This window comes from Lithobates pipiens, unplaced genomic scaffold, assembly GCF_037356315.1.
Source record: "Lithobates pipiens isolate NorthernLeopardFrog02 unplaced genomic scaffold, aLitPip1_a1.2 Scaffold_8, whole genome shotgun sequence".
Lineage (NCBI taxonomy): Eukaryota > Metazoa > Chordata > Amphibia > Anura > Ranidae > Lithobates > Lithobates pipiens.
The window spans coordinates 484,257,237-484,281,507 of record NW_027507903.1 but is presented as its reverse complement, the minus strand read 5'-3'; the positions used below and the strand labels follow the sequence as shown (position 1 = coordinate 484,281,507).

General features: G+C 45.3%; 1 protein-coding gene across 6 annotated transcripts in view; it reads right to left on the bottom strand.

The window, feature by feature from the left end:
• Positions 1 to 24,271, bottom strand: part of RAD52 (RAD52 DNA repair protein) — a 322,154-nt gene that overhangs the window by 253,054 nt on the left and 44,829 nt on the right. For all 6 annotated transcript variants that reach the window (XM_077468921.1, XM_077468920.1, XM_077468923.1 and 3 more), the window contains 2 exons: positions 24,118 to 24,219; positions 15,179 to 15,272 (listed from right to left, as the gene is read on the bottom strand). In XM_077468921.1, coding sequence (XP_077325047.1) covers positions 15,179 to 15,272; positions 24,118 to 24,219 — 196 coding nt within the window. The remainder of the gene's footprint in view (positions 1 to 15,178; positions 15,273 to 24,117; positions 24,220 to 24,271) is intronic.

The following is a 24,271-nucleotide window of genomic DNA, read 5'->3' as shown; positions in this document are numbered from 1 at the left end:
TAGCTCTAGCTTTTGCTGCTCGGCTTTCCAGATAGAACAGTCCTTTTTTTTTTTAAGTGGCCGGTCCTTTTACAGAATAAACAGGCTCTGCTGTCTTTGTTGTGCTTTTGTACATTTTAAGAGCCTTGTCATCATGGTGCATATTATCTTTCCTTCGGTCATATTCAGCAATTAATTTGTCTTTGACATACTCCAGTGTCAACTCTTATGGTCTGGTTTCTAAAGCGTTAATAAGAGCAGCATATATCTCTAGAAGGCTGCAGAGGAGAAGAACAACAATATAGTTACCTTTGATGTCCTCTCTGGTGGCACGCAGCTGCACTATGATCTCTAGCATAGCTTTCACGTGGTCACACATTTGCTGGCCTTTTTCTAGTCTCATCTTGTACAACTTTCTTAGTAGAAAGAGCTTACTGTTGAAGCTTTAACGCTCATGCATTTTATGATAATGAAGTCCACATACCTTTGGCCGTTTTCTCTGTTCGTATGTGGATAAGTTGGTCATCTTCCACTAGCAAGCTTATAATCGCTTTTGCTTGTCTATATTTCCTATCCCAGTCCTCCATCTCTGGGTCTGTCTGTATTTAGCACTTATCACAAGTCATCCTTGCTGAGAAACATTTCCAGTTTCAACTTCCACAGATGGTAATTGGCATTGTTCAGCTTTGCAATAGCAAACTTTACATCTGAGCATTGCCATCTTTCAGCTCCTTGCATACAGTATTCACAGACTCACTGTCTTGCAGAATTGTCTTTTCCAGTGCCTGGGTGCTGCTGGGTGCCTGTAAGTATCCTCCTCCAATGTCTGGGTCCCATAACCTATTAGCTGTGTATTGAAAGCATGCTTTGGAAGCTTCTTGGATACAGCAAACAGCTTTACTTTTATGGAGAAATATATTACGTGCCTATTATCATCATGGAGACAAACAGGAAGAGAACACAAACTAGTGCATTGAGCATAGATAGACAATACATACTGATGTGTCATAGAATATAAGAACTATACACTATAAATTCCACAGCGCCAGCTGCTGCATAGAATGTTATAATGCATAGAGCATTGTCAGTTTATTAACAACTTTACTTTACATGCCGTTTTTCTTTCAACACATGGAGGGTCCAGCAGAAGGTAAAGGGTCAGAGTAGGCACAGGAGACACCTGGAGCCAGGGAAGCAGACAGAGCAGGTCCTGAGCATCCAGCTGCAGTTTGCAGTGCACCCAGGCAGCAGAGCAGCACAAGGGTCACAATGGAAAGAGTGAGGTAATCCATAGAATATGGACTGGCAGAGTCCAGGAAAGGTTGTGGTGTCCAGAAAAAAAAAAGTGTAGGTTTGGGGTGACCTCACTGCAGCATCACTGGGTAGAAGGGCAAACAGCAGAGGCAAAGAAGGATGTGAGGGCCGAGTGGCACAAGGAAGAGGCTCCTGGGTCAAAGTATCCGGAGGGTCTGGCTTCAGTCTTCGGGTTCAGACTCAAATTGCTAGTGCTAAGGTATCTGGTACATGATAAAATAACTTCTGTGCTATCTGCTGAGTGGAGCCTTTGTGTGTGAGCACAGGAGCAAACTGAACAATTATGCAGAAAAGATTACTTCTTTACACACCGTCTCTGGATTAAAAGTTGCTTTCACAAAAAAAAAAAAAAAAAAAAATCTACTTCTGACCCACGTTACAAGCTCATTACCAGAATCAGACATGTCTGGACAATTTTAAAGCAAGCAAAAAGACCACTTTGCAGGAGAGATTATCCTAGAGGACATCCTTGATGGGCTCAAAGGGTGGTTTCTGCAGGACAGGGAGAAATAGATTGAGGATCCGACAAAGCATAGGGTGCCATAAAGGGGGCCAATTAGAGATACACCTTAAATAAAGGTTTTGACCAGGGATATCGAGACCAGGAATTTTTAAAAAAGAATGTACAATCTGTCCTTTCAGAGTGCTTTAGGCCAAGTTCTGGTTAAGTCCTGATTGTAGGAAAGCCAAATTGCGAGGTACAGAGTAATCTCTGGGGTTTAAGTGACTGTGCTCAAACCAGGCAAAGAAGAATTTCAAGGTACGATAGTATAATTTCTGGAAGTGGCTCTTCTTGGTTTTAGCGAAGTAGGACAAACGACTCTTGGATCTCTCTTTCCCTCAGAACATAAGCTGTAAAAGCCATGCTGTTATAGCTAGTGACTAAAAAGCAGGTTGGAAGAGGCTAGGGAGCTGTAAGGAAGAGGCTAGGAGTTGTCTCACAGTTGTCTAAGTATGTCTTATGTATCAAGTTCTTCTGGACCAGTTTGATGCAAAGAAGATAGCCAGTTTCTTTTCATGCTCTTTTTGTGCCTTCCACAGGAAGGAAGTAATAGATCAGCCTAAATAGAAATTAAGCAATTATCAAGGCATCTGATGCCAGTGTTCTTGGTCATTACCACAAAGAGAGTTAACTTGTTGAATCTGGAGGCCAGGATACCCATGTCCAAAGTCCCACATCTCCAACATATTGGGTTGAAGATTTCCGAGTGAAGGGCCCATTCCCCTTGGTCCAGGCAGTGATGACTAAAGTAATCCGGCTTCCAGTTGTTCACTTCTGGGAAATGAACAGCACATATCACTGGACAATGTTTCTGCATCCAAAAGATGATCTGGCTTGCTTCCTTCAAGACTGCATGATTCCTGGTGCCCCCTTGGTAGTTGATGTAGGCCAGAGCTGTGGTGTTGTGTGATTGCATCCTGATTGGGTGTCCTTGCAGAACAGAAGTCCAGTGTTGCAGAGCCGCCGTTATTGCTCAGAGCTCCTGGATGTTGATGGGTAGCTTGGCTTCCACGGATCACCATGTTCCTTGAACTGTGAGAGACTGGAATACTCTAACTTAAAAGACTGGTATTTGTCATTATCACGTTTCAGTGAGAAGGAAGGAAATAAAGACTTCCCCATTGTTAAGGCTGGGTTGTAGATTCACCAAGCTAGAGATTTCCTTGCTTGGCTGGAAAGGTGCATGGGTAGGTCATGAGAAGGAGTCTGCTTGTTTCATGTCAACAAGAGGTTGTGTTGGGCAGGTCTCAAATGAAATTGGGTGAATAGGACAGCCTCGAAGAGGCTACCATGAGACCTAGAACTCTCATGGAGAATCTCACAGAAGGGTGTCTCTTTGGCCTTTAAATGTATGTAGTGGCTGCATTTTATTTTTTTAAGGCTTTTTCCCACTGTTTTGCCCTAGTGATCTGGCTGACAGCCCTCCCCCTGTATTAGTGCCCCCACTCTGAATTAAAGAGCACAGGGAGCACCATTCGAAGGCAACATTGTCAGTCTGGGGGGAGCAAAGTGTTAGATGAACTATCAGATTTAAATATACTAACAAATTGAAGCCAGAATCTAGCTACTACCTTATATTCACTTACAGCAATAGTTTTCTTTCCTTTTGAGATAAAGTTTTTACATCAAATATATAAAAGATGATCACTGTAAGCACTCAGGGATTCACTGACATTTTAAATCCTCTGTATGAACTATGCATGGTTGTAAATTTCAACTGTACACCATATTATCTGTTTTTTTGTATTTATCTTTTAAAATCATGTCCTATTCTTACTAAAATGTTATTTTAATGTTAATCATCTCCTTTTCCTTGGGTACCAGGATAGTGCTTTTATTTGACCATGGGCATGTTTTGGGGCAGCCCCAGGTATTCTATTGCAAAATCCAATATTATGGATGATGGTACCTGCCTCTACTCTTAGATTAACTTGATTGAGGCAACTTATTTTCTTGTCAGTGGTAAATGGTTTGTCTCAACAAACTGCTACATCTGCAGGACAGCTCGTTTTGTTGGGGGGAAAAAAGCTGAATTACTAGGAGGATCACTGGGAAAAAATAAAAGTCCTAAAAAGAAAAGTACTGCAGCCATCACTACTAAGAAATGGTAAGCTGCAGTATAATAAATGTTTGCTTTTGGGTTTATTGATCCAGAGTCTGCGCTCTAATAGAAAGCAGTTTCTTCCCTAAAAGTAAGACTATTGCTTGGGATGTGTCTAGCATCAAACCAAAGTATACCAGGCAAAGAGAAGGTTGAAGATCAGGCAGCTGCCAGCAGCGTCAGACACCCAAATGGACAATCGGCAAATGCCAACGGCGATAGACCCCAGAAGGTAAGGCCCAGTACAAGTGCTAAAATTTCACGCCAGATCCAAAGAATTAGAGCCCAAACCCATCTTCCGGATGCCTTAGCAAACCCATTGTGGCTGCTGTCTAGCACAGGGTCAGCCACAATCCCCCCTTTCACAGCACAGTCAAGTGTGCAAGCCAACACCGAAAGTTTTTCTGAAATAGGATTTTTTTTGTACTCACCGTAAAATCCTTTTCTCTGTAATTCACCAACTGACACAGCTTCTCTCTTTAGACCATTGGTTGTTATGCCACCTTCAGGAGAGGACTAGGCATTACATGTTAACATGTGATAATAAAACTAGAACTATCTAGATCCGCCTAAGGGGCGGTCCCTTAGGTAACAACCCCTCAGCATGCTACTGCAGCCTCAGTACATCAACAAGCAGTGTAACGGAAAAAAATAAATATGAGGGGCGGGTGCTGTGTCAGTCGGTGAATTGCAGAGAAAAGGATTTTACGGTGAATACAAAAAAATCCTATTTTCTCTTATATTCACCAACTGACACAGCTTCTCTCTTTAGACCATTGGGACGTCCCCAAGCAGTGCCAAAACGAGGGGTGGGAAAACAGCATAAAACTTCATCCACCATGGCATGTGGGAGCTAGTCCAAATTTACCCACAAAAAAACTACAGTGTGTGGAATAACCACCACAAAAAAACAGGGTGCTCCTCAACAGAGAAGCACTACCCTCAAACCGCACCAAAAACTGCTGTAACGAATGCAACAGTGCATTAACTTAAATGTACTGCGTTTTTACTAAAAAAAAAAAAAAAAAAAAAAAAAAACAGGAAAAAATGCATATGCAATTGCAACTATACAGCCACCTGCAAAACTTTGTGGCCAAAACAGGCATCACCCGATGCACTGACATCTAAATTGTAGAGCAGACGACCAGGTCGCCGCTTTGCACACTTGAGCGACAGACGCTTGATGTCGGAAGGCCCAAGACGTCCCGATTGCCCTCACGGAGTGGGCCGTGACCGGAAAGGGTGGAACCTGCCCCTTCAAGGCGTAGGCTTGTACTACAATCTGTCCGATCCACCTGGAAATGGTGGCCGACGAGACCGCCATGCCTTCTTTGGACCAGCCACCGCAACAAACAGCGGGGGTCTGACTTCGGGAAGGGAGCCGTGGCAGGCAAATACAGAGCCCCAACAACGTCCAGAGCATGAAGGACCACCACCTAAGGATGTATCGGCTTAGGACACAGAGATGGTAACACAATGTCCTCATTGATGTGAAATGTAGAGACTACCTTCGGCAGAAAAGACGGTTGCGGACACAACACCACCTTATCCTTGTGGATAACCAGATAGGGCGACTTGCAGGACAAGGCCGCCAGTTCCAAAACCCTCCTGGTCGATGTGATGGCCACTGGAAAGACCACTTTCTGGGAAAGAGTCAACAGAGCAAACTCTGATATTTCCAAATGGCGGTTTTTGAAGCTCCGACAATACCAGGTTCAGATCCCATGGGGGTAACAGTGGACGCACCGGAGGGACTACATGTCGCACCCCTTGAGAAAAAGTACCCACTAGAGAGTGAGACGCCAGAGGTTGCTGAAAAAGGACAGCCAAAGCTGATATTTTTCCTTTAATGGTGCTTAACGCCAATTTCTGGTTCACCCCTTGCTGAAGAAACAGCAGGATCCTGGATGTAGAAAAGGAGCACGGGCGCCATCCTTTCTCCTCACACATGGAGATGTAGGCCTTCCAGATACGAAGATATATCTACCGGGAAAAAGATTTCCGTGCTCTCAACATAGTTGGGATCACCAAGTCTGACAGACCCTGGTTCCTCAACACCTGGCTCTCAATAGCCATGCCGTTAAAGCCAGCGATGGTAAAGCAGGATGGAGAATTGGACCTCGAGACAGAATGTCCTCTCGCAACGGCAGTCGAGGGAGCGTCTGCCACCAGGCGCACTAGGTCTGCGTACCAAGGACGCTGAGGACAATCTGGGGCAACCAGTATTACTGGGATCCCCTCAGCTTCCACTCTACAAAGCAGACGTGGTAACAGTTTCAGTGGAGGAAAGGCGTAGATCAGCTGGTACTGATCCCACAGAGCCACCAGCTCGGCTGACGCGTCTGCCCATGGATCTCTTGTCCTGGACATGAATCTCTGCACCTTCCGATTGAGACGGGAGGCCAGAAGATCCACGTCTGGTGTGCCCCACCAAAGGCACAGTAGCCTGAACACCTCTGGATGCAACACCCATACTCCTGGGTCCAGCATCTGACGACCAGTTCTCCACACCCGGGATGTAAATGGCCGACAGGGCCGGTACATGTTGCTTTGCCCACCGAAGTATGTGAGCTACCTCCCGTGTGGCGGCCAAGCTTCTTGTTCCTCCTTGGTGATTGACGTATGCCACAGCAGTGGCATTGTCTGACTGAATCCTGATCGGACACCCTTGCAGTCTCATTGACCATGTGTAGAGGCATAGCCTGATCACTCTCAGTTCAAGCAGATTGATCAACAACTTGGATTCCTCCATCGACCAGAGTCCCTGAGTGGACTGAACTCCCATTAATCTACCCCAGCCGAATAGGCTGGCCTCCATTGTGATCACCGCCCATTTCAGAGGTAGGAACGACTTCCCTGACTGAAGCACCGGGGACCTCATTCACCAGATCAGGGAACCCCTCACTAACTGGCTCACCTGGATCTGTCAAACCAGGGACAACGGATATTTGTCCCACTTTGTCAAGATCACCTTCTGCAGGACTCTGGTGTGAAACTGGGCATATGGTACTGCCTCGAAGGAGGCCACCATGAGTCCCAGGACTCACATACAGAAACGCAGCGACGACCACTTGCGATTCATCAGCAGTTTTACCGCAGCTCCGAGAGTCTGCAGCTTGTCTGAAGGGAGAAACACTCTCGCTTCCCTGGAGTCCCGCAGCAAGCCTAGGTACTCCAAACACCGAGTCGGTACTATCACCGACTTTTTTAGGTTCAACAGCCACCCAAATTCTTGCAGGGTCTACATGGTGATCGCCACATCCTCTTCTAAATTTGAGGCGGAAGAAGCTCTCAAGAGAAGATCGTCTAGGTAACTCACGATCGCGATCCCGCGTTGCCCTAGCAACGCCAACACAGGAGCCAATACCTTGGAAAAGACTCGGGGGGCTGATAACAAACCAAAAGGGAGAGCCACAAACTGGTAGTGGGCTTCCCTGACTGCAAATTGCAGAAACTTTTGATGCCGGAGGCATATGGGTATGTGCAGGTACGCACCTTGGATGTCTAAGGATGGCAGGGAGTCCCCTTGATGGAGTGCAGCGAATACTGAGCAAACTGATTCCATTCTGAATCTCTGCACTTTTAGAACTTTTTACAACCACCCCACGATTCAGCAGGTCCCTTACTGCCCCCAAGAAGGCCTCCCGGCAAACCGGGAGAATGGGTATGCTGAAGGGGGAAGAATCTGTTTTGCGGCCAAGAGAGGAACTCTATCTTGTAGCTATAGGAAATCAGATCGCAGACCCAATGGTCGGACAGTCGAGAGGACTACCGGGCTGCAAACTCCCGAAGGCGACCCCCCACCGAGTCATGGGTGGGGGCAAACCTTAATGCGGTAGCACTTTTGTTCGCAGGCTTGTGGTTCCAGGGACATTTCTGTTCTTCCGTGGTCGTCCTGTTGGGCTGGTGACGTTTAGCCGAAGCTCCGGGCAGACGAAAAAGCAGTTTTTGAGCGGAAAAAGAGGGCACTAGCCTACGGCGTGGCTCCTTAACCTTCCTGGCCTGTGGGAGTAGCGTACTCTTACCACCTGTGGCATTCTTAAAAATGTCATCCAAAGAGGCTCCAAAGAGCCAGGAAGGGAAGGGAAGATCCGTCAGGGCATTTTTGGATGCCTGGTCAGCAGACCAGCATTTAAACCAAATCAGGCGCCTCAGCACCACTGCTGACACTGAAGCCCTGGATATCCAGGGCCACGTCACAAACGTACGTAAGGCCTTGCACTAGTTGGTCTGCTAGTTCCACGCAGATAGGAGAAGCCTGCTGTTCTCCCAATTCATGGTGCAACAGTTTTGCCCACTCAGTTAGTGTCTGCGACACAAGTGCGAATGTCAGTACTGGTCGCATGGTTGGCCCCACAACCGTAAACAAGGAATGAGCCACTGCCTCGGCCTTCCTGTCCGTGGGATCCTTAAATGCAGGAGTCCCCTGTAACGGGATCGTGGTTACTTTGTTTAAACTGGTTACTGGGGGGTCCCCGACTGGGGGAGCCGACCACTTTTTTTTTATCACGCACAGCTGTGATAAGTGCTCCAACAAGCGCTTTGTCGTGCACGGACCCGGACGGGGACTCATCCTCACTGTCCGAACGGTCCTGGTCAGCGTCATCTGAATGACAGAGCAGGGGTCACCAGCCTCAGCAGAGCCAGAGTCTGCGTCAGAGCTTTCCCCAGAGGACGGGGGGGGGGGGGGGTGCAGGGGCCGGTTTTTAGCACCTTGCGCCCATGCACCGCCTCCATCTTGGCAACGAACAAATTGAGGACCGCCGACAAAGCGTCCAAGGGCACTGCGCATTCTGCAGGCGAACCCGTTGCAATTTCCTGGATTTCTGGGGAAGAAACACCAGTTTCTGAAGCCATGTTGACACTACCCTGTCAGCCACCTGAAGGGGACTTAGGACAGTGATGGTCCCTCCCTCCTTACTGCTGCTGGCTGAGTGGCTCTTTCCCGCAGGACTCACCACCCTGACAGGTTCTGCGCTGTCCAGCAAGTAGTGCCCGTGTTCTCTGTCAGCTCCCAGGTGCAGAGGAATCCACTCTGTCATTCAAAGCTGCTGCTAATGGCGCTAAAACCGCTCCACAATGTGCTCAGGCCCAGCGTCCAGCATAAGGGCATAAAGCACTGGGAAAATGGCCACCGGATTACAGGAACACGTGCCGTCTCTAGAGAAGCGAAAAAAATGTGCTCAGGCTTCTAGAAAATGGCCGCCGGCATCCAGTATAAGGACAAATCACAAGGAAAATGGCCACCGAGACACAGGAGAGCATGCCTTCCCTTGCCCATACCTAAGATGGCCGCTGACACTCAAAACCCATGAGGGACAGAGCTAGAAAATGGCGGTGATCAGCGCTGCAGATATCACAGGCACAGCCTCACAGCCACCCCCAGGGACATGAAAAACACCACTGAGGACACAGCCAGCCAGCGCAGCCCCCCCACAGGTGAGAGCCCCTGCACATGACACACACACCGCTAAGCAGCCACACGCAGTATCCCCCACAGGGAGGGAAGATAGGGACAGGGATAGAAGAAAGGGAGGTGAGGGACCCCCGAATCGACCTACCAGGGAATGCCCAGCTGCTCAGCCCCACTGAGGGAGGGAGAGGTGTACTTACCAGTCCTGAAGAGCTGGGAGACATTCCATTACAGACCCACTTTCTGATCAGTACAGTACACTGTGACGCAGACATCAGTAGCCTGGTCACATGTGCGCCCTGGAGCATAAAAGCTCACCGACCACCTCTGGAGCTGAGGTACGTCGTGGCTGGCCTAGCGTGTAGCTGAGACCTGCACACGCTTGCTGACCAGGCTGGGGAGACTACAAGGATAAGAGTATCCAGCTTGTCACCCAGCCGGTTGTTGATAGATCACAGGATCTTTCATCTTGCGCAAAAAGCAAAGCTTCTGCAGAAAAACCACGGACCGATGGGCCCGTCAGGGTTCCTAGGTCCTTCTCCTTCACTAGGCAAAATCAAACTGAGGCTGCAGTAGCATGCTGAGGAGTTGTTACCTAAGGGACCGCCCCTGGGGCGAAACTAGAACGTTCTCGTTTTATTATCACATGTTAACATGTAATGCCTAGTCCTCTCCTGAAGGTGGCATAACAACCAATGGTCTAACGAGAGAAGCTGTGTCAGTCGGTTAATTACAGAGACGAGGATTTTACGGTGAGTACAAAAAAATCCTATTATTTCAGAAAATTTTTCGGTGTTGGCCTGCACACCTGACTGTGCTGTGAAAGGGGTGATTGTGGCTGACCCTGTGCTAGACGGCAGCCACAATGGATTTGCTAAGGCATCCGGAAGATGGGTTTGGGCCCTAATTCTTTGGATCTGGCATGAAATTTTAGCACTTGTTACTGGGCCTTACCTTCTGGGGTCTATCGCCGTTGGCATTTGCCGATTGTCCATTTGGGTGTCTGACACTGCTGGCAGCTGCCTGATCTTCAACCTTCTCTTCGCCTGGTATACTTGGGTTTGATGCTAGACACATCCCAAGCAACAGTCTTACTTTTAGGGAAGAAACTGCTTTCTATTAGAGCTCAGACCCGGGATCAATAAACCCAAAAGCAAACATTTATTATACTGCAGCTTACCATTTCTTAGAAGTGATTTGTGCAGTAATTTTCTTTTTAGGACTTTTATTTTTTCCCAGTGATCCTCCCAGTAATTCAGCTTTTTTTTTCCCCAACAAAACGAGCTGTCCTGCAGATGTAGCAGTTAGATTGTTGAGACAAACCATTTACCACTGACAAGAAAATAAAGAGTTGCCTCAATCAAGTTAATCTAAGAGTAGAGGCAGGTACCATCATACATAATATTGGATTTTGCAATAGAATACCTGGGGCTGCCCCAAAACATGCCCATGGTCAAATAAAAGCACTATCCTGGTACCCAAGGAAAAGGAGATGATTAACATTAAAATAACATTTTAATAAGAATAGGACATGATTTTAAAAGATAAATACAAAAAAACAGATAATATGTACAGTTGAAATTTACAACCATGCATAGTTCATACAGAGGATTTCAAAAAGTCGTCGTCGTGAGTGCTTACAGTGATCATCTTTTATATATTTGATGTAAAATCTTTATCTCAAAAGGAAAGAAAACTATTGCTGTAAGTGAATATAAAGTAGTAGCTAGATTCTGGCTTCAATTTGTTAGTATATTTAAATATGATAGTTCATCTAACACTTTTCTCCCCCCAGACTGACAATGTTGCCTTCGAATGGTGCTCCCTGTGCTCTTTCATTCAGAGTGGGGGCACCAATACAGGGGGAGGGCTGTCAGCCAGATCACTAGGGCAAAACAGTGGGGAAAAAGCCTTAAAAAAATGCAGCCACTACATACATTTAAAGACCAAAGAGACACCCTTCTGTGAGAAGGCAAAGATTTCAAGCTCCAGCCAATTAAGTGTCCAATGTATATTGGAATAAGCGGAATAATAAGCGGGAAAATTGTCTAGGGGTATCACATTTACCCCTTTTCCACGACCTATACCTTCAGAAAACTTTGGCCTGCGGTACAGCAAAAAAAAACAAAAAAACAGAAAGGGCTTTCCACAGCATCTAGTCACCACAACGAGGGGGAATCGGAAAGCATGAAAAACAGGAAGTGTTGGCCCGCGAAGTGGAAGGATAGGAAAGACGTGTACATCTTTGTCCACCATTTTCTGACAATATTCCACTACCAGAAACCGGAAGAGGACGGCAAAAAAAAATGTTGGATGTGCATCAAAAGAGGGGGTTGAAAACCCTCAGTTTCCATTGTCCCCAATGTCCCTCCCAGCCTGGCGTATGCATCGGAGAATGTTTCAGACACCATCATACTCTTGTAAACGAAGTAGTCAGAAAATTATATGTGTAAATTATGCTCCTAGAAAGCCTGGAGGTGCTACTTGGATGTTGGGCCTCTACGTGGCCAGGCTGTGTAAAAGTCTTACACATGTGGCATCGCTATACTAGGAGTAGCGGAATGTATTTTGGGGTGTAATTGCAAGCATGCAAGTGCTGTGTGAGAAAAATAATGTAACTATTTTGTGTAAAAAAAAAAAAAAAATTCTTTATTTTCCTAAGAATTGTGGGAAAAAAAACACAACTTAAACTCACCATGCCTCTTACTAAATACCTTGGTTGGTCTACTTTCCAAAAAGGGGTCATTTGGGGGTTATTTGTACTGTTCTGGCTTGTTAGTATCTCAAGAAATGAGATAGGCCGTCAGTACATCAGGTGTGATCAATTTTCAATGATTAACACGATAGCTTGTAGATTCTATAACTTTCACACAGACTAAATAATATCCACCAAGTTGGGTTATTTTTACCAAAGATAAGTAGCAGTATCAATTTTGGCCCAAATTTATGAAGAAAAATTACTCATTTGCAAAATTTGACAATAGAAACTAAATAAAAAAGAGTTTTTCTTTTCAAAATGTTGGCTCTTTTTTGGCTTAGAGCGCAATAAAAAAAAAAAAAGAAGAAGAACAAGCTGATTAAATACCACCAGAAGAAAGCTCTATTTGTGAGAAAAAAATGATAAAAATATAATATGGGTACAGTGTAGCATTACAACTGTTCACACTTGTACGACAAACGCTGCGACATTTGGAGCTCATGTCACATGACGTGTGAAAATCTATTTTTGCCTATGAGAGCCCTCTTAACTGGTCCGACTTTGAAAATGCTCCCTGCACTACTTTGGTCCGACTTTGGTATGCAATGAAGATCTTGAAGGAGAACCCTACGCCACATAAAAAAAAAAAAAAAAGGCTGCATGCCCTCAACATGGGGTGGTGGGTGCTTTGTGGCAGGGGGGGCCCTGCGCACCCCACCCCAAAGCACCTTGTCCCCATGTTGATGAGGACAAGGGACTCTTCAAGACAACCCTGGCCGTTAGTTGTCGGGGTATGTGGGCGGGGGGCTTATCGGAATCTGGAAGCCCCCTTTAACAAGAGGGCCACCAGATCCCAGTCACCCACCCTGTGTGAATAAGTATGGGATACATTGTACCACTACCCATTCACCAAAAAAAAAAGGTGTCAAAAATAAAACGCAGTACACAGGCTTTTAAAGTAATTTATTAAGGCAGCTCAGGCATTGCTTCCGATGTCTTCTACACTCTCCAGCTCTTCTCCCTCCTCAGCTGATGTCTTCTGCCTCTGCCGGTTCTTCTCCCTTCGACCCCATTCACACCTGAGCGTTTTGTAGCTTGAAGCCTGAAGCTACAAAACGCTAGAGGGGAAAAATTCTATTATTCTCAATGGAGATGGTTCACATCTCCACTACATGTCGCCTGAAGCCGAACACCTGAAGCTCAAACAAGTTCCGGACCCTTTTTTGTCGCTCGAATTGAGCAGATTTGGGCGTTTTTCTTCTTTTAACATTGGTGACCTTTTGCCCTGCACAAAATCGCGGTAAAAAAACGCTTGAAAACGCTACGCTCAGGTGTGAATGCAGCCTAAAGGTCTTCTGAGCCCTCTCAGATTCTGTTCCCTCTGTCTGCGGTCTTCTGCCCCTGCCGGGTCTACTCCCTCCGTTTTTCTTCCGACGATGCCTCGACACACTCTACTGGTATAATACCAGATCCGCCGTGTGTTATGACTTATAAAAACATGGGACAGGGCCATCCGGTGACGTAATATAGAGGCCTCGCCCACTTATGTCACCGCCCGGGGCATGATGGGGTGGTGGGGCACGGTATGATTCCGGGGGGGGGGGGGGGGGGGGGGGCGCTTTCTCGTCCCCACCCCCTTTCCTGACCTGCTGGGCTGTGTGCTCGGATAAGGGTCTGGTATGGATTTTGGGGGGACCCCATTCAGTTTTTTTCATCAGGGTTCCCCTTATAATCCATGCTAGACCGAAGGGTCTGGTATGGTCTTGGAAGGAAAACGCATAACTTTTTTTATTTGGCTTTTTTTAATTAAAAAAAAGTTAAATTTTTCCCCAAAAAATTGCGCTTGTGAGACCACTGCGCAAATATGGTGCGACAAAGTATTGCAACAACCGCCATTTTATTCTCTAGGGTGTCTGAAAAAAAAAAAAAAAAAAAAATATATATATATATATATATATATATATATATATATATATATATATATATATATATATATATATATATATATATATATATATATATATAAATAATGTTTGGGGGTTCTAAGTAATTTTCTAGCAAAAAAATAAGACATTTTTTTAAAATAGTAGCGTGAATACGAAAAATATGAATAAACCATAAACCAAAAGAAAGGAGAGGAGGAGGAGGATTAAAATAGATTTTGATAAAGCTAAGGAGTGATATAGAGTGGAGAATAAAAGAGGGATAAATTCAATCCCAAATTTTGGGTTTGCATCAGAACACTACTAGAGGGGAAATTTTCCAATGGGGATGCTAGTTCTGGTGATCCTGGTAACACGCATGAATTCCCTAATTTTGGATGGATTTCCTCACTTCCTGTTTTGGTTATAGGACAGGAAGTGAAGGGTTACAACCCCCCTTTCCAAAATGAAGTTCGAAAAAAAAGTTTTCCTTATGTTACACTTTTAAGTTAAAGGGGCTGTAAAGGTTTGTTTTTTATTTTCTAAATAGGTTCCTTTAAGCTAGTGCATTGTTGGTTCACTTATCTTTTCCTTCGATTTCCCTTCAAAAAAATGTTTTCTTTGTTTTCTTTGTCTGAATTTCTCACTTCCTGTTCCTCCTCAGTAAGCTGTTCAGTAAGCTGTTCTGGCTGACTAACCACCACTCGGATGATGGTGTGAAGTTTACTGAGGAGAAACAGGAAGTGAGATATTCAGACAATGAAAAAAAACATTTAGAAGTGAAATCGAAGGAAAAGGTAAGTGAACCAATAATGCACTAGCTTAAAGGAACCTATGTAGAAAATAAAAAATGAACCTTTAAAACCACTTTAAGCGATTTCTCTGTAGGAGAAAAATGGTCCATCACCTTAGGGCACTAGCAAAAAAACTGAGGACACTCTGAGTGGGTTAGGGTTATAGTCAGCCAGTGTCTGGTACTGTAGAATAAGATTTAAGCAGTTAACACCCAACAAGACCACTGATAGGTGTTAACTGATAGGCTAGATCCACTTCAGGCAAAGCAACCTGCTGATAAGGTGGGTGTCTCAAAGGCCAGCATTCAAATGAAAGTTCTGTTGTTACATTGGGATTTATCCAGAGTTTGACAAAAGCTTACACACTATAGAAATAGTTCCTGGAATTATAACCAGGATATATTTCTTAAATCTGAAAGAATGTCTAATTTTTGTTTTCTGTCATTGAAACTCACCCACATTCTGCTGAGTAATGGAGTGCGACCAGCCATTGTACCCAAACATCTCATTCGCCAAGCTGATTACTCGATGCCCTTCAATATAACAGACCTTACAAGAGAAAAAGATACACTGATAATGCATCCTCTTGTGTTCAGGGAGCACAACTGGAAAAAAAAAAAAAATGCTCTACGCAAAACACATTCCAAGTAAAGCTATTGTTTAAGTTTCTGCAACAGCCTCCTCATTACCAACTTCCTTACCTTGTCATTACACACAAAGACAAAATCAAATCCATTTGAAACTCCTCCTTTATTGTGCAATGTGCCTCATAACATTAGGTGGTTTGTTCACATAGTGGAACCCAACCAACCTTCTCGTCACCTTCCATTACACAGCAATTGATTGTTCTGGGCAATTAAAGGTGCAAACGTATACTTTGATACCATAAAAGACCACAAGGCTGTAAGTTAAAGGGAACCTGCCAGCACAGAAAGAAAGCTGTCAATAGTAGTTGTCAGGATGTCATATGGACCCCGTTATTGTAATACCTTCTGAGTTACTCACATGGAAAAAGCATGCAGATAAGGATGGTTAACTGCTCTCTGACACTCCTGATCTAAATACGTGTTCAAGGGCAGTAGCTTGTGTTTTGAACTCAGTAGATCAGCATAAAACACAGGCAACTGGCATTTTTAGGTGGTCAGCAATGGCAGGCTCCAACTGGTTAACTTTATAATATGCAAATCAACCTCCCCCACCCCCAGCAAACCTGACAAACAGAATAATTAGTCATGAGTCATGGCTACTCTCTGGGAGATTATGTAATGGAATTAAAGAGAAATCAAATGTCTCAGCATTTCAGGTAATCTTTCCCTCGCAGGAAGGTCTTTATGAACTACTTATTTTTTGCCATGGAACAATAGTAGTACAGAAGTCACTACAGTTTAATCTGCTTAAGGTTTGCCTTCCATAGTTTGTCTTCCTTCCTGTCCATCAAAAGCAAATTAATTTTTTACATAAAACCTTTCAATTTTTATTAAAAACCTTTTTAGTTAATCGTCTTGCTCAATGTGCTTCTCTATGTAATGAATGTAGATCATGACTGGTGGGAGAGGCTCAGTACTGCTCTAAAGAGCCCTCAGCCTTGATGCAAGCAATAGGCTGCCTCCTGGGATGAGTAATGTAAATGTTAAAATTCCTTGAGGGAATAAATGCCGCAAAAGCCTGTATTCCACTAATGTAGAAGCAGGTCCAACCTCCCTCTAAATCTGTTTGGTTTGGTAAGGTAGATGACATAATGACTATGGAAGATCTTCCTTCCACACTGCACTACTCAAAGGAAAACTTAGCATGGACATGGAGACCCTGACACTATTTCACCACTACAGATGCATATTTAACCAGTTGAGATCCGCGCTATAGCCAAATGACAGCTACAGTGCGGACCTCCTTTGCCGGGACTACGTCTATTGACGTCGTCCCGTGCACGAGCGGCCTGGGCGACCCCTGAGGGGCGTGCGCAGCACGCTCTGTGATCGGCGAGTCTATGAGACTCGCCTGATCACGGATCCGAGCAAGGGGTCGATCCCGACCCCTTACCACGTGATCAACTGTCAGCCAATGACAGCTGATCATGTGATACAACGGAGCCGGTAATCGGCTATTATTCCTCCTCGCGCTGACAGCGCAAGGAGAAAAAAAAAGAGCCGATCACCGGCGGCCGTGATCGGGACATCAGTCCCGATCACGGCCAGCCCTGCCAGTGCCCACCTGCCAGTGCCACCTCATCAATAAGTAAGTGCCCCCGTCAGTGCCACCCAGCAGTGCCCACAGTGCCACCCAGCAGTGCCCACAGTGCCACCCAGCAGTGCCCGCAATCTGCCTCAACAACGGTGCTGCACCCCAGTGCCACATATCCGTGCCCATCAGTGTCATATACCAGTGCCCATCAGTGCCACCTATCAGTGCCCATCAGTGGTACCTATCAGTGCCCCTTAGTGCCACCCATCCGTGCCACCCATTCGTGCCATCTTATCTGTGCCCATCAGTGCCGCCTTATCTGTGCCCATCAGTACTACCTTATCTGTGCCTATGGGTGCCACCTGTGCAGCCTATCAGTGCCCACCAGTGCAGCCTATCAGTGCCGCCTCATCAGCGCACTTCAATGAAGGAGAAAAATTACCTGTTTGCAAAATTTTATAACAAACTATGAAACATGATTTATTTATTTTTTTTGCATCTTTTTTTGTTTGTTTAGCAAAAAATAAAACTCCCAGCTGTAATTAAATACCACCAAAAGAAAGCTCTATTTGTGGGAAAAAAATGATAAAAATTTCATTTGGGTACAGTGTTGTATGCCCGCGCAATTGTCATTCAAAGTGCATCAGCGCTGAAAGCTGAAAATTGGTCTGGGCAGGAGGGGGGTTTAAGTGCCCAGTAAGCAAGTGGTTAAGCATCATGTCTCAAAATCAAACCTCTTAACCAATTCTCTTCCCCTAAACTACCTACCCTCAGACAACTTTTTTTGCCCATGTCACAACCTTACCCTCCCCTCTTTTTAATAATAAGGTAATTCTGGATATCGGCACGTCCGCAAAGTTGTTTATGTCCATCTTCCCCCTTATCCCCATTTGTGCTCTCATAAGTCCTTGGAAAACTGTGTATTACTGAAAAGGACATTTGCTGTTTTGTTCTAATGTTTAGGTTTCCAATTAGGTCTTCCAACATGATACTGATAGGAGTATCTGACTTTGATGGTATAAATATCAGTCTTGTATTGTGACGACACAAAGACTTTTTAAAAATGCCTTGTGGCTTGAATGTCAGTTTGGGGAAGTGGGCTTTCCTAGGCGGACAGTATTTGCATGCAGACCTACCTAGGTAATGCTCACGTAATCCTGTACCTCCATGATTGAAAGAACTAAAATAAGTTAATTGAAAGGGACAGTCAGGCTGGGGAGGTAAGAAATAGATGATGCTGGATGTCCTTAAGACAGGAAATTAGGTGGGCTCTATGTGACTTTCTTTAGCTACTAGTGCACACTGTAGGGAGTTCACAGTGAAACAAGAGGAAACAATCTCAACACGAGACGGGCAGTGGCACAACTGTGCAAGACTGAAGGTGAGGAGTTTGGCTTTAGCTTACAATATCAACATATTTGCACAAAAAAAAAAAAAAAAGAAAGAAAAAAAAAAACTTTAGTCCCGATTTAAAGGTATCTGTGATATTGTGTAGAGGAGCAAGGTACACACATAATTGAGTTAATATTCTAAAACTGGAGCGTGCAAAATCTGGTGCAGCTGTGTGCATGGTAGCCAATCAGCTTGAGGCCCGGTTCACACTAGTGTGACAATCGCTCCGACTTTGAGAGCACAAGTCGCATGATATGTAAAAATCAATGTTTCCCTATGAGAGCTGTCCTAACTGGTCTGACATGTGTCGGTCCAACTTTTGAAATGGTTCCTGCACTACATTGGTCTGACTTGGGTCTGATTTCAGCCCACTGAATTTAATTGAAGTCACATCCAAGTCGGATCAGCATCTTAACTGATCTAACATGTGCTAAGAGGCAATGTTAGCAATGCAAAATGTATTGAGAAAAAGAAAACATTGTGGAGAGGTCCTCCCCACCAATCCATACCATGTCATTTGGGTCTGGTATGAATTGAGGGGAAACTCCACACCAAATTGTTTTTAAAAAACGGTGTGGGATCCCCTCCAAAATTCATACCAGACTCTTATCCGAGCATGCAGCCTGGCAGGTCCTGGGCTGTGGGGGTCTGCAGCAAAGGGGGTTTATGGAAAACTGGAAGTCCCCTTTAAGAAATGGGGCCCCCAGCTCTCGCCTCCCGCCATGTGAATGAGCATGAGGGACACAGTACTCCTACAAATTCAACAAAAAAAAAAAAAAAACAGTGCAGTATAATAAAAACATGAGTCGGTTTTTGACAATCATTTATTAAAAATGAATAATGTCCCCCATGGTAGCTCCAGTGTCAATCAAGTCTCCTGTCGCGGCTGACCAGCTGACAAAAAAAAAACACTCCTCCTCCAACGCTGGATCCATTTTATCAGCTCTGGTGTCTGACAGTTTTTATATAACTATGTGGTGTGGCCATCAGGTCACATCAACCGGAGACCCCCCCCCTTGTGACGTCACTGCCCCAAGCATGATGGGTATGTGATGTCTCCATGGGGCGAGGTCTCTGGGTGATGTCACCAGATGGCCATGCCCCAAAGTTATACAAGAACTGTCAGACACTGGAGCTGACAGAATGGCGGGAGCCAGTGTTGGAGGAGGAGCGGTATTTTTTGTTCGTTTTTTTGCGGTTGTGGAAGACATTGTGATTGATGTTGGAGCTATCACGGGGACATTATTCATTTTTGATAAAGGACTTGTCAAAAAGCTGACTCATGTTTTCATTATACTAGAGTTATTTTTTGTTTTTTTGGGTGAATGGGTAGGGGTACTATGTACCAGTCAGGGCATGGCTCAGCTCTCCCTTCTCAGCTGTCAGTTAATTTCCAGCACTCATCATTCCACAGTGGCTCACCTGGTGTTCATTTCCCACTCCTCAGCCCAGCCCACAGCCAGCTCCCTCTGGCTATTTAACCTAACTGGCTCATTCATTCAGCCCCTTCGCCTTGGTCAACATTTCTAGAGACCATCTGCTGTGTTCCTGTTGAAGACGCCTGGCTGACGTCCCTTCTGGTTCCTGATCCTGTCTGCTGCCTCAGACTACATTCATCTCTGGCTTCCTGATTTCCTGGCTTGTTCTGACTATCCGATTTGGCCACCAAACCCTGGCTATGTTTTGACCACGTTTACTATTTGTACTGCTTTATTAAAAGGTGTTATTTTTTTTACTGCATTTTCGGTCTCCGTCTGTTTCACAGTTCCTGTCAGCAGGGGAATGCCATGAATTCAGAAAATGCAGGCAATCCACCTTTGGGTAATATTTTTTCCAGGTTAAATGAGCAGGATCATCACATGGATTAGTTTGGCATAGCGTTAGAGACTGCTCACCTGGATCCTCCCACTGTGGCTGTTCTGATACAACCTGTGTTGCAGGCCATCCCTGCTGCTGCTCCAGTCTCTGTGCAGGCACCTGCCTCCAATATCACCTCTATAAGAGGTATGTCTGGTTCCGCTCCGCTTCCCCAGCGATTAGGAGGCAATCCAGTTCAATGCAGAGGTTTTCTCAACCAGGCTGGGATATACTTTGAGATGCTACCCCAGGCATTCCCAACAGACAGAAGCAAAGTAGGCTTCATTATTTCTTTGCTTTCTGATAGAGCCTTGGCCTGGGCAAACCCTCTATGGCAGATGCAAAAACCCATTGTCCTGAGTTACCCTGAGTTCGTGGCTTCCTTTAAAAGGGTATTTGACGTTCTCGCACGCTCCACTTCTGCTGCCAAGAACCTCATGCCCATCAAACAAAGTACAAGAACTGTTGCCGATTACGCCATTGAATTCCGTACTCTGGCAGAGGTCGCTTAGAACAATGAGGCCCTCGTGGCTGCTTTGTCTGTCTCTGGGATAATCAAAGATGAGATAGCAGCCCGAGACATACCTATGGATCTGGAGAAGTTGATCACATTTGCCATTTTTATCAACTCCAGACTGAGAGAAACCTTCCTTTAAGGAGCTCTTGCGGAAGCCTCCTGTGCATTCTAGTGCTTAAAGAATGGAGGCATCTCCTCGAAGGTACCACTGTGCCGGTCCTTATTTTGACTGAGACAAAACGTTCATCTCTCAGAAGAGCACAACGGGCTCTTTTTCTGTTAACCACTTCAATACAGGGCACTTTCGCCCCCTTCCTTCCCAGCCCAATTTTCAGCTTTCATCGCTCTAGCGCTTTCAGTGACAATTGCGAGGTCATGCTACACTGTACCCAAAATGAAATTTTTATCATTTTGTTCGCACAAATAGAGCTTTATTTTGGTGGTATTTATTCACAACTACGTTTTTTATTTTTTATATATAAGCGCAAAAAAAGCGGAAATTTGGGGAAAAACTATATTTTCTTTTTTCTATTTTAAAAGAAATCCAATAAAATCAAATTTTGTCATAAATTTAAGCCAAAATGTATTCTGCTACATGTTTTTGGTAAAAAAAATTCCGTTAAGTGTATAATTGGTTTGTGTGATCACGGACATATGTACGCAAATGATCATGTACATGTGTGTGCAGGGGATCACGTACATATGTGTGCAGATAATCATTGGGACATGTGATTTTAGTGGGACATATGTGGGGGACATGTTTTTATTATTAGGGACATATGTTTTTATTATTTGGGGACATGTGTGGGGACTGTGTTTATACTGTGTGGTGTGTTGTGTGTTTACACTAGACTGGTGATCAGTGAGTAAAAAGCTGTAAAAAAAAAGCTCATACTCACTGATCATCAGCCGGCTGCAGCGATCTGCTCTCCTCTCCTCAGCGATGACTTCTGTGTGAGGAGAGGAGGAGCCGATTGCCTAGTAACCAGCTGTTTGTTTACATCACATGACGGCCGTGATTGGACACAGCCGTCATGTGATCAGGAGGGCCAATCACAGATGCGCCATGTCCGGGTGACACGAGCACATCGGGATCGCGCCGCTGCGCGCGCGATCCCGCTCCTTCTGAAGGACGTTCCTGAACGTCCTATCAGAAGTAGACGGCTCCCACCCGGCCGTATATGTGCATTGGCCAGGTGGGAAGTGGTTAAGCTTCAAATTACATTGTCTCATGTTTACCCGGTACTAAGAATGTAAAGGCTGGCATATTGTCGCGTCAGTTTTCCTCTGCTTCCAAGATTGAGTCGGTGCCTGTTCCTGTGAACCCTCCTGATCGCATTCTGGCTACTATATGTACCAGTCTCACTTAACCTTTGAGCGACGGAATTCTTGACGCTCAGATCCATTCTCATCCCGAGAAACCTAGTGACCTGGGATCTATTTCTCAGCAATTCTGGTGGCCTAATCTCCACATCGATGTAATTGCCTTTGTAGCCGCTTGTTCTGTGTGTGCACAGTGTAAGACACCACAGCATCTTCCAATGGGCCTCCTACAACTCATACCCAATGGATAGAGGCCTTGGACCCACCTGTCTATGGATTTTATTGTGGAGTTACCCAACTCCCAGGGCAACACAGTTATTCTCCCAGTGGTTCTCGAAAACTTCACATTGTAACTAAGTTGCCTACATCCAAAGAACTGGCATCCATTGTTGTTTGGGAGATCTTTTGGTTACATGGGCTACCCAAGGTTATCTCCAATAGGGGTAGTCAGTTTGTCTCCAGGTTTGGGTGAGCCTTTTGTGCACAGTTAGGCATTCAACTGTCTTTCTCTTCTGCGTATCACCCACAGTCCAATAGGGCCGCAAAACGAGCCAACCAAGCCTTGGAGCAGATTCAATTCTGTTATAGTTTCCTCACAATAGTGCGTTCAGTAAGCGTGTTCCAACTGTGGGGGATGGGACTGACTAGGGGTGGAGACCGATCGGTGTCCCTACTTAGTCTCTACTCCCCTGAGAGAAGCGGGATTTGTGTGTTTACACACACAGATTCCGGTTCTCTCTCTGTCATGATCAATCGCAGGTGCCCGGCAGTCATCGCGCCCGCTAAAGCGTCCTAAAGAGCTCGCGCAGGGGAGCCAACCTACAACGGCTCGCGCAGGGGAGCCAACCTGCTGCAGTATAGCTGCAAAGGCTGGTCGGGAAGCGGTTAATGAATACTTGTCAAAAACTGTCTGTTTTTATTTCTTTTTGACTTTTTTGGGTGAAAAGGTAGGGGTACAATACTTATTCACATAGGGGAAGGCAGATTTTGGGGGACCTCTCGTTAAAGGTTGTTTCAATATTCTGATAAGCTCCCTACCCGCAAACCCCCACAATCCAGTGGTTGTGGGGAAGAGGCCCTTGTTGATGGTTTGGGGTGGGGGGGGCCTGCCAGGCTGCATGCTCAAATAAGGGTCTGGCATGAATTTGTGGGGGGAGCCTACGCTGTTTTTCCTTTAAATTTTGGTGTGGTGTTCCCCTTAAAATCCATACCAGACCCGAAAGGGCATGGAATGGATTGGGGGGGACCCAAAGTCGTTTTTTTCAATATCTTTTATTGGCGGCAATGTTTTTTTATATTTTTTTTTTTTTACATTCAGCTGTCAATGGGGAAATCCGTTAAGGATCTGACAGACAGCTGTTCCTTAAAGCGGTTTTACGTCCCACTTTGTAATTTTTACCTACAGGTGAGCCTATAATAAGGCTTATCTGTAGGTAAAATTAATATCTCCTAAATGTACACCGTTTAGGAGATATTCATCGTGCATGCAGCCGCTGACGTTAGCGGCACATGTACTCTGAAGGTCCGGCATATCGCAATGGAACTTCAGAGGTTCTTGCATAATGTGCTAGTATGCGATGCATACTAGCACATTATGCAATTCTCTTGTAGGTTTTTTTTTGGGGGGGGGGGTCCCCAGAGTTTACTACCACTTTAACCAGCAGCTAATGTTCGGGACCCCGATGGACGCCAGCTTCAAATATTTGCATCTGAACCACATCTAAATCGCAGCTGCACAGCTCTTTTGGAAATTCGCAATGAAAACTGAGGGGCAATTCACCCCAGACATGTGTGGCCCTAGCCTTAGGAAAACTGATAATTGCTGGGAGTGGTAGGGGTAATGTAGGCTGTCTTAACAACTTTGTTTTCCAGTGTCCTCGCTTGACAGTGGCAGCTTACAACCCATGGTCAAGGTATACAAAAGTCTATTTTCCTGTACGACTAAATAATTTCTGTAAAACCGAGTTTGTCATACAAGAGATTTAGTTGTCAACAGGATTATAGCAATCAGCTACAACACGTGGACCAACCCTAAGATTTAGGTTTATGCGCCAGTCTTGGATTCAGTGGATATTGTGAGCACCACACATATGTCAACAGGACACAGTGACAGGACGTTTGTACCTTCTGTCCGCCTCCTGCCTGTCTGCTGCTGATATACTCTGGTCCCAGCTTCTGCCGCAGAGCATTCTGGATAGCCTGGTACTCCTCCGCTGTGTACTTGTGCTGTAACAGGAAAAAACAAAGCCTATCAATATGTCACACAGATGGCTTAAAA